Below are 11,114 nucleotides of genomic sequence, written 5' to 3' on the forward strand. Positions count from 1 at the left end.
TATGCTTAATCAACGACCGTGATTGCATAGGTTGATGGTGCAATTTTGGGTCCAAACAGTATCATATCGGTTATTTTAGTGGGTCATATCGTGTCATGTCAAAACCAATTATTATAACGAGTTTTTAATAAGTACCTAATAATAACCTGGTTTGTTAATGGGTTATATCTTTTGATATTAAATTAACAGGTCATGCAATAAGTTGCGATGCTTCATATCTAGATTTGACAAACGATATCTTACTAGGTTCTTAACATGTGATTTAATAACGACCCATCACGTTAATAGATTACTTAATAACAACCCGATATATTATTCAAAACTCGTTATTTTCGCATTTTTCATGCCAGAATAATTGATTGTTTAAACTTAATAGTAGGATGGCTGCCGCTCGTGATTGTTTTGACTTCAATTGTTTATACTCTTTATTCCAATCCAACGTGTGAAGCGCCATACTAGTGCAAATGTGCGATGCCGGTTGTTGTCACGTGGTGGTTTGTCACCCAACTATCGGGCTCACCGCGTGGCACCTTTTTATTGGTTGTCGGCAAGCGCCAACCAACAGATTTAAAGCGTGGTACGAATAGTATCAGTAGGAAAAACAATACAGGCGAGGACATGCACTGCTTCCGGCCAATCAGATTAAGGGGGTGACTTATTCATTTTCTTGCGCTTGGTGGTTTTATCATAAACGCAAATGGAATCTTCCCAGGCGAAGTGCGTTCACACTTGTGGTAGAACCCGCCGGGAAATATGAACCATTTCAAATGACCAAAATAACCTTCTGTGGTAGCCAACGCTTTGTCACCCCCCGGCACGACTCTTGCCTTCCCGGAACGTATTTCTTTTGAACAAATTTCCATCCTCATTGCCTTTCCTTTCTAAACATTTTTATTTTTCTCCACATATGCGCTTTTTTGGCATGCAATTTGTGTGCTGTACCGAAAAACTTTGGTAACGCCAATTATCTTACGATATAGTCGTTTTTAAATAATAAAGTTTGAGGAAGATGATCATTATGTAATAGAGTTGAGTGATTGAATAATTCAGTATTGTATAAAATATGTCGAGAATTTAAAAATTGTCCATAACTTTTAAAAAGTGATATGTTTATGTGGTTATTTATTACGTTACTCAATAATGTCACGTGACAAAAATAGTCTAAATCTTTTTTATTTTCTAAATGAGGCTTGGTATCTTATGTTTGTCTACATACTTTTTAAATTACATTTTTATGGTTTGTGTTTTCCTACCTTTTAAGTTGAGGTAAGAAGAAATTTTGTAAAATCATAGACATTTTTTTACACAATGGGATTAGAAAACAAGATTTAAGCTATAAGTCATACAAGTAACCATTATTAATTATTGAGTCTATAATCATTTTTTTAAAGGGGACCAATTGGTGACAAGTTACAGTTATCCATTATTTTTTGGGGGTCGAAAATACTCATAGAGGTATTTCAGCCCCTTAGCCACAATTTTGGCTTCGACACCAGCAACGGGTTTCGAATCCAAGACCTTCAATTTTTAGTTTGAAAGAAGTCTCGTAATCCAGCATTTACTACTGGGCCACCAGCTCGTGGTTAGAGCCTATAATCTTTGAGAATATTTTTTTTGTTCTCTAAAAAAGGAAATACATTTTTACCAAAAAATTTTGTGATTGAAAAAACATTTACACATGGTAATCAGATCCTAGCGACTCTGTGATAATATTACGAGAAATGAAAAACTATGGGCGGCTCAGAAATGTTATTTTCAAAACAATTATTAGCTTCCCACGTTCGACGAGCGCACAAAGGGGTATTTCAGTCATTTAAAAATTAGTACCATTCCTGTGAAATGGCCTTTTTCAGGCGGGCCCACTTATCTTTTTGGCCTTGATTGGCTGAGTCTACTTTAAACCAGCCACCAATTCCTCAATCGCGACCGCATATCGAACCGTCCAAACGAATCCCAACCGTCCAAATCCTTAAGACAAATCCAGCCCCAAGATCACGAAAAGATCCAACGGCTGAGAGAACCTTCTCCTCCTGACAGCCCGCCTATATCAGCCGGAGAGCTTGTGCTCTCCCCGTGCTACTCCATCGCTGCTAGGGTTTTACATTTCTCTCACCAACCTACAACCAGCTTCGAAGGTACTCTCTCGAAGATCGAAACCGCACCGTTTGCCAGTCCGATTTCTGTTGTTTTCTCCCAATGCCGATAAGCCGGAAAATCGGCTCCGATCGAGCCGGTTGAGCTTCGGATTTTCGCTCATCGGCCGATATGGAATTCCGATCTGATATTTTTCGGGTGGTTTGACTGTCTTGCAGGACGTTTGACCATGGGGAAGTGCTACCCTACCGTGAGCGAAGAGTACAAGACGGCCATCGACAAGGCCAGGAGGAAGCTCAGAGGTCTGATCGCCGAGAAGAACTGTGCTCCTCTCATGCTTCGTATTGCGTACGTCTCTCTCTCTCTCTTTCTTGTTTCTCTCTCTAGGTACTTCGCTCTGCGTGTGATTGTTGTGGGAGTGAGATTTGATTGTGTGTGGTGGGGTGCAGATGGCATTCAGCTGGAACTTACGATACAAAGACGAAGACCGGAGGGCCGTTCGGAACCATGAGGTGCCCGGCTGAGCAATCTCACGGGGCCAACAATGGCCTCGACATCGCCGTCAGGCTCTTGGAGCCCATCAAGCAACAGTTCCCTATTCTCTCTTACGCTGACTTCTACCAGGTAATTCAAATATAAATAGTTAACAAAATCTTATATATGAAAATTTAATTCGGATTTATTTGATTGGAAACAATAAACCAGATATTAATTTTTAATGGGGATTTATTTGATTTTTGTAGTTTCGTTGTAATTTTTGTTTTTAATTTTGGTGTAGTTGGCTGGTGTTGTTGCTGTTGAGATTACTGGTGGGCCTGATGTCCCTTTCCACCCAGGAAGGAAGGTCAGTAAGCTTTGATTTTCTTCCGAAGATTTAGTTAAGCTTGTAATTTTTATTTAGTTACCATGAATATTTAGATCGAATTACCACGAATAAATTGAATTCTGCTATGTATTTGAATTATCTTTTGGGATGATTCGGTCTTTGATGTGTTTTCGTTTGGTCATCTGATTTTTTCGTTATCGTTTTGCTTCTGGTGCATTCAACTCCTCAAATGTGTTTGAGGTAGAAGATGGTATTGCTTTGGAAAGTCATCTATTTCGATTTATTTTGATTTAAAATGAAATTTTCATCTGTTTCGTAAGTCGTTTTAATCATGTTTGTTTGAATGCACCTATTCGACCCAATCGGGTAGTCCTGGATTGTCCTCATTTCCAGTAATTTCTCATATTATTGATCCCAGGTTTTCCGATAGATGTTCTGTCGCCTTTGTTCGGTTTCTAACGTAAGCATTGTATATGTTTTGAAATGACCTTTTGTTGTGCCAGGATGCCCCCGAGCCACCACCAGAGGGCCGTCTTCCTGATGCTACCAAGGGTAAATATATCATTTGACATGACCTTTTCTCATTGTTTTGGTTTATGCTTCTCTTGTATTGTAGGTAATGATGTTATGTCCTGACCGAGTTTAAATTTACTGTTCAAATGATGTAGGTTGTGATCATTTGAGGGATGTCTTCGGCAAAACCATGGGCCTCAGCGACAAGGATATTGTTGCTCTCTCCGGTGGTCACACCCTGGTAAACTCATATCCTGCTGATTTGTTCATGTACAATGCTGGTTTCTGTATATACTCAATGGTTATATTGCATATTGCAGGGAAGGTGCCACAAGGAGCGATCTGGATTTGAAGGACCTTGGACTCCCAACCCCCTTATCTTCGACAACTCCTACTTCACGTGAGTTCTGTTTTTCTGCTGTCTTTTCTCAATATGTCTAGTTGCACTGAGCTACAAAAGTCAAGTGGAATGCTGTTCGATTATGCAGGGTGCTTCTTGGTGGAGACCAGGAAGGTCTTCTAATGCTTCCAAGTGACAAGGCTCTTCTGGATGACCCTGTCTTCCGCCCTCTTGTGGAAAAATATGCTGCGGTGCGTGCCTTCAGTAATTTTCTTTTCTTCTGCGTGCTTTTCCATTACGTACAAGACTGAAACTGATTGTTAAATTTACCTTTATGTTTTTCAGGATGAAGATGCCTTCTTTGCTGACTATGCTGAAGCTCACATGAGGCTCTCTGAGCTCGGGTAATTTTCTTATTACCACATCATTCGCAATTACTTTGGGTTTCTTTTAATGTTTTATTCAACACAGAAATGGCCTTGAATACGATTTGTTGCTGCAATTTTGTAGGTTTGCCGAGGCCTAAGCAGAGTCGGGAGAACTACAAGGGATGATGCTGATGCCTGCCCCGCCGTTGCTTTTGTTTTTTTGGATGCCTCTTAGTTGCGAGGTTTTAGGCAGTTGGTATTTTTCTTATTGTTATTGGGTGTTTAGGAAAGAAGTTGGGACTTCTGGTTCGGTTTGAACAATGAATGCTTCTAAATTGGATAGAATGCTGTGGTAATAATCCTTGTAGATTAAATAAAGCCGTAATTTTCACTTCACTGGTTTTTGTTCTTCAATGCTTCAGGCCGCCTCGTTTCTATTGGAAAATGTGGTGGTTTGGTCGTATCAATGAGAGACTTACGTGCACCCATGGTCCCATGGATGTCGATGTTGCTACAGCGTGACGAGGGTTGAAGTTCTTCCACATATTGACAGGTTTATGGTAAGCCTCGGTTTTAAACTTTTTACCCGGTCTATGCTAAACATCCGTTACAATTTACCTAAAAGCGACTTTCGTAATTAAAAATCAATTAAATCATAACAAGTGAATAGGTTAGTGATCGAGCTTTTCAAATTGATTGTATTGACCAGACGATGACCTATACAATCAATTTGATTGTGTTGTTAGCGTTCACTTTAGCTGGTTTGGTTTGGGATGGGCTATGCGTCATTTACTCTTTATTTGGGTTGTAACGTCAAACTATTTGGGCTCGGAGGATCTCAGCATGTGATGCTCAATAGGACTCGGCAGTGCCAGTATGTCTCGGCAGATGTCGACATGTCCACTATGTGCATGACGAAATGTCCCACTGACTGAACCTAGTAGAAATCGTATGAACTCGAAAAAATTTGGCACTGCCAACGTTTCTTTTTGTCTAAAAGAAGTTTTTGAATTTTGATACTAAAATTGCATAAGGTAGCATTGACATAAGATGCCATGGTGACATTCTGATGTAAATCCTAGTTTCCCGCCATCAGAAATAATGTGCCTAGGAAATGGTTATCGGGGACGGAGAGGGAAGGTGGTAACCGGCGACATGGTTGGGTGCGGGTGTTGGGGAACTGGAGGGGCCATGCAATTTTTCTTCTTCTTCCTCCGCTTGATCATCAATTTTTGACAAATTTGGGTAAAGCCTTCACAATTTGCGATGTTGATGACCGTTGATTATTTTTTTTTCAATTTTCTTTGTTTAGTTTTAAATTGAGTAATTAAATGGGAGCATTTTTGCTTGCCATTATAAATTATGGTGTATGCTTACCATACGCCTAATTATCTTTTACGTGTCCTTTCACTTCATTACAGTTATTTTTTTTTCAAAATAAAAAAAGTAACAGTTAGTATGAAAGTTAATTAGGGTGAGATGTAAGGACACATGATTAAGTGTATTGAGAACATATACTATAGTTTAGAGCGGTGAGCAAAAATGTCTCTATCCGGAACTGTTTCTAGTCCGATGATTATTTGATAATTTGTAAAGATGGATGCACACATATCTACGCAATTGAGAGCTACTAGAACTTAGTACTCTTTTTCCACCCACTCTTATACCTCAAGTATCCCGGATACGATTAACATCATCCGACTCAATTCGACAAAAACCTTTCCACAAGAAACAACTTTTTCTCTTTGGAAGTTTGGAGGATAAGGCCTTGAGGTGGCCCATTTTGAGGAAGACTAGGAGGAGGAGGATGAGTGACACCCATGACGACATCCACACTTGAAGTTGAGTTTGATTATTTGTGAGTTTGATTGAGATGGAGGAAGGAAAATGTTAGGTTGAAGTGTCAAGCCGGTGGATGATGGTTGCCGTCAAATTGGATGGTGTTGGCTGCTGGGCTCTCCGTTTTTTTTTTCTAAATTTTCAATTTTTGACATTTTTTTTCTTCGTTCAATTTTACCAAAGCAACAGTTAACAACAAAATGAAATTCAAAGAAATTGGATCTTTCTGGGTTTTGCAAAAACTAAGAGAAAAAACAAGGTTAGAATTATGGATAAGAAGATTTGTGGGATGCATGCGAGTTACAGAGAGTGGAGCTGGACTACAAGAGGTCTAAAAGAGGGAGGTGGATTGTCTGCCCTCCCATTTCCATACTCTTCTCATCCCCTCCTGTTTTGTGTGGTCACAGTTAAGCCACGTTAACATTTTATATTCCTATTACTTTTTGTTTTATTATTTTTATAAAAAAATCAATATAAAATATTGACGTGACTTAATCGTGATCACACAAACAGGAGGAGATGGGAAAAGTATGGAAATGGGAGGGAAAACAATCCACCTCCCTAAAAGAGGATCCCCATGTCCCTCTTTGGATGGACATAGCTCAAAATACGGGTTCATCCTTGGATATACACATAGATGAATTGCATAATTTCCATCCTTAACACCACTTGTCCAGTCGCTTTCTACCACAGCGGTGGAGAGCAGTGTTGCCATTGCACCATGACGTAGGTTCGAACTTTGTCGGCTCCCTAATCTAACAAATCTATCGTTTGACAAAAAATAATTTCACTTCTTACACCCTTGCGATTTTTTTTTAAAATTTTTAAATTCTTCTCAAGAGGTGATAGTTCTATAATTCGTTAATCAATCAAAACAAATACAGATGTGTCAATTGGTACAATGCTTCAATGACCAAGAAAATGATCTAAAGTGAATTTGCTCAGATAGACAACTATAATAAATCCCTTAATGCCTAAGGTTGTCGAGAGTTCAAAACTAGTCTTCCAAGGCGGCACAAATGTCAGATCTCGATGCCTAGGATGACACTACCTTCAAATGCGATTACCCAAAGGTGGTTAGAGCCATTCAATCTGAAAGCATAAGGTAGTGCATCCACAAAAAAAGTCGGTGAGGTTGTTGCCATTGCAGATTCAAGCGATAGATAGATATGACCCACACAACAACCAAGAACCACCCCAAAATCCTAAATTCTAGCTCCAAATCAAAGGACAAGGCCTTGGGAGGAAGGTAGATCACAAATTTGGGGTGGGGTTTCAAACAAAGCCATTAAAAAAGGAGTGTGCGATCCACACACCCCTCTCAATTTTTGATTGTCAGATCGAATGAATTGAATAAGATCAAAGGACATAAACTAAAAAGAAGTGTGTGGATATCATTGCCCTTGAAAAATAGTTGCCCACAAAAAGATGGGGAAGAGGAGGTGCCAGGTAGCACCTTAGAAGGGAAAAGAAGGAGAATCGTCAAAAGAAAAAAAATTTCAAGGGATAGGAAGTGAGGCGGTTGTGGAGGGGTTAGCAGAGGTAGAGGATGGGGAAGAATCTAGGAAGAGGAGAGGAGAGGGTCAAGAGGCTGCCACCAATCCAAGTCGGAGCAAAGGGCCGGAGGCGCCTAAGATTACAATCAGCTAAAGTTTGGGTTCTTGGGAGAAAAGGTTCGGAGAAGAGAGAAAGGAAATAAAGCATGACACCTTTACGATTTATCACTAGTGAATTGCAAACCAGTGGTGAAGCTACAGAGGGTCTGGAAGGGGCGGCAACCCCTCCCTTAGCCGGAAATCAAGCATAGGAGCGACCGTTCGCCCCTCTACTGTAGTTGGAAAGCTTGCAAGGTGAAGGCATGTCTGCTGCTGTGTAGCCAACGCTGCGCGTTGTGGCGAAGCCAGCATTTCATTGCGCTGGAAATCAACACTGAAGTTGAGGAACTGCCATTCTAGTTCTGAGTTTGCCGATGGAGAATCTGAACTTTTGCAGCATGCATAGTGTTGCTGTGCAAGTTTCTTTTTTACTTAAACACCCAGGCCAAACAGTGCTGTTTTCGACCTAGGTTAAATATTTGATAATTGAAATGATCTGTTTTACTTAAAAAAGAAATAACACGGGACGTCCCTCTGGTTTTGGCTTGTTGACATATGCAATATATGTAATGTCGAATATATGAATATAAATTCTAGTTGCAACTACAGTCACCTTGGGTAGATTAATGTCTACACGAAACTCTATTTATTGTTTATATGTGGATACTAGATCATTGTGATTGTTCATTTTGATCTTGTTCAAAGGAATAATAAAATGAAGAATGTATGTATTAGAGCTTGAGATTTGATATGTGCTAACTTTAATTTAATGGATTTATAAACCCTTTTAAAATTCATTTCCGACTAGGATTTAACCAAAACCAAGGGGTGATTAGCATCATAAATGGGTTTTTTCATACGACTGTTCTGAAAAAAAGTATTTTAATAGTAGGATTTTCGACGACCAGTGACAAACTTTTTCCGATGACAAAAATACCTATTCTAAAATCATTTGACCCTCGCTAATAAAGTTTCGTTTTGAATGAGCATATTATGTGACGTTTTCATGACACGAAACCTCAATGACAACAATTGTAACTTGTTTGACACAAACCTCACTGGCAACAATTTTACCTTTTAAATTTCGCCCCTCCCTTCAACATTTCCTGGCTTCGCCACTGCTGCAAACCAGTAAGAGTTAACATTTTATGGCGATGATCTGTTAGGCTGGGTCTACAAGGCTGATCATTACTTTGATTTCTTCAATATCGAGGATTTCAAGAAGGTAAAAATGGTGTCATTTCATCTCGAAAAAAAGCCTTTACAGTGATGTCAATGGGCAAACTGCATTGCAAACTACCCCAGATGGGAGGATTTCACCAAAGCTCTATGTCAAGAGTTCGGGCCTTCAGAGTTTGAGGACTTAGCCGAGAGCTTGGTTAAGCTTCGCCAAACAGGTTATCTGAGAGACTATATCATGGAGTTTAGGAAATTAGCCAACAAGACTCGAGATATTAATCATTCTCTCTTAAAGTCTTGTTTCATTGGAGGCCTGAAAGCCGAATTGAGACATGATGTCAAGATTCTGAAGCCCCGAGATGTGCTGGAAGCCACTGCATATGCACAACAACTCGATGCCAAGTTATCCGATTTAAAGGTCAAACATTTCTCTCGATCTTTTGTTAATAATCTTGTGGAAAATCCATTGCATGCTGTTAATATAGCAACACCTGTAGAAATTAGACCTAAGAATGATAATGTGCATAAATTGACTCCGGAGGAAGTAGAGTTTTGTAGAAAGAATGGTCTTTGCTTTCATTGCAAGGAAAAATATCATAGGGGTCATTCTTGTGAAAAGAAGCAGCTACTTCTTATTGATATTCAGGATCCAGTTGAATTAGTAACTGAAGAGGAGGAAAAATTGGAACCTCAAATAATTGCATGTGTGTTGTTTGGTGCTCCTGCCCCTAAGTCAATTAATACTATGAAGGTTAGGGGAATGATAAAAAATTGTTCAGTGGTCATGCTTATTGATTTAGGAGGTTCCCATAATTTCATTGATCTATCTTTGGTGAAAAGAATTAGGAGACAATTGGATACTACCTATTCATTTAATGTGAAAATAGCTGATGGTGGAAAAATTTCAACTCATGGCACTTTGGGGGCAGTATCTCGAAAGATTCAAGATTACCATTGTATAGCTGATTTGTATACCATGTCATTGGGGGGGCTATGATAAAGTACTTGGGTGCAATGGTTGAGGACTCTTGGTTTGACAAACTATACATGAAGTTTCAGCAAGGGAATAACACTTACTGCATTTCTAGTTCTAATTTCTCTGAGGATCAAATTCAAGAGGTGACCACTTTTCAAATGGAAAAGTTGCTGCACCAAGACACTTCAATATGGGCAATTTTGTTTCAACTACACCCTAAGATAATTGCAGAGCCATCAAATTCACTGTCCTTGATTCAACAACATGAGCTGCAAACATTATTGAAAGACTATGAAGGGGTATTCTCAACTCCTAAGTCATTGCCACCTCACAATTTGCATGACCATAAGATTCCCCTTTTGGAAGGCAGCAAACCACCAAGCATGAGGCCTTACAGGTATGGCCCTCTCCAAAAAACTAAGATAGAGAAATGTGTGCAGGAGAATGTGTATGGAATATAAAAGCCTCAATGGGATTACAATAAAGGATAAATTTACTATCCCATTAATTGATGAATTGCTAGATGAACTGTTTGGTGTTGAGTATTTCTCTAAATTGGATCTGAGATCAGGATACCACCAGATTAGAATGCACCCTTAGGATATTGAGAAAATTGCATTTCGAACTCATGATGGTCATTATGAGTTTTTAGTTATGCATTTTGGCTTAACTAATGCTCCGGCTACATTTCAATGTCTAATGAATGAGATATTCAGGCCTTACCTTAGAAAATCCATCCTGGTCTTTTTTGATGATATTTTAGTCTATAGTAAGAGTTGGGAACTGCATTTGGAACACCTCAGGTTAGTATTTGAGTTGTTGTAATCCCATACACTATATGTTAAACAATCTAAGTATGCATTCGGTCAAACTCAAATGGAATATTTGGGTCACGTGGTATCCAAGAAAGGAGTAGTAACTGACCAATAAAAAATAGAGGCTATAGCCAATTGGCCTATTCCTACATCAGTAAAAGCTTTAAGGGGATTTTTGGGGCTCACATGGTATTATAGGAAATTCATCCCCGACTTTGGCAAAACTGTTGGTCCTTTGACAATTCTAACAAAAAAGGACAATTTCAAGTGGAATGAAGCAGCTACAATAGCATTCAAAGCACTCAAGCAAGCTATGGTTTCTCCTCAAGTATTGGGATTACCAGATTTTAATCAACCATGCGTCATTAAAAGTGATGCCTTAGGTTGTGGGATTGGTGCTGTATTGCAGCAAAATGGCAGACCTGTTGCCTTTACTAGCAAGACATTGAGTATTAGAAACAGGTCGTTATCTGCCTATAAGAGGGAAATGATGACTATAATTCATGCAGTGAAGAAATGGCAATCTTATTTGGTTGGGAAGCACTTCATTATTAAGACTGATCATCACA

At 39.3% G+C, this 11,114-nt stretch overlaps 1 protein-coding gene across 1 annotated transcript; it reads left to right on the forward strand.

Annotated features, from left to right (window-relative positions):
* The first annotated feature begins 1,970 nt into the window (after positions 1 to 1,970).
* On the forward strand, positions 1,971 to 4,537 carry LOC126589851 (L-ascorbate peroxidase, cytosolic-like). The gene is made up of 10 exons (XM_050255287.1): positions 1,971 to 2,135; positions 2,313 to 2,442; positions 2,544 to 2,718; positions 2,873 to 2,938; positions 3,424 to 3,472; positions 3,589 to 3,674; positions 3,754 to 3,833; positions 3,922 to 4,024; positions 4,119 to 4,177; positions 4,284 to 4,537. The coding sequence occupies exons 2-10, from the start codon at positions 2,324 to 2,326 to the stop codon at positions 4,297 to 4,299; spliced, it is 753 nt and encodes a 250-aa protein (XP_050111244.1). The 5' UTR covers positions 1,971 to 2,135; positions 2,313 to 2,323; the 3' UTR covers positions 4,300 to 4,537.
* Positions 4,538 to 11,114: the final 6,577 nt, after the last annotated feature.

This window comes from Malus sylvestris, chromosome 11, assembly GCF_916048215.2.
Source record: "Malus sylvestris chromosome 11, drMalSylv7.2, whole genome shotgun sequence".
NCBI lineage: Eukaryota > Viridiplantae > Streptophyta > Magnoliopsida > Rosales > Rosaceae > Malus > Malus sylvestris.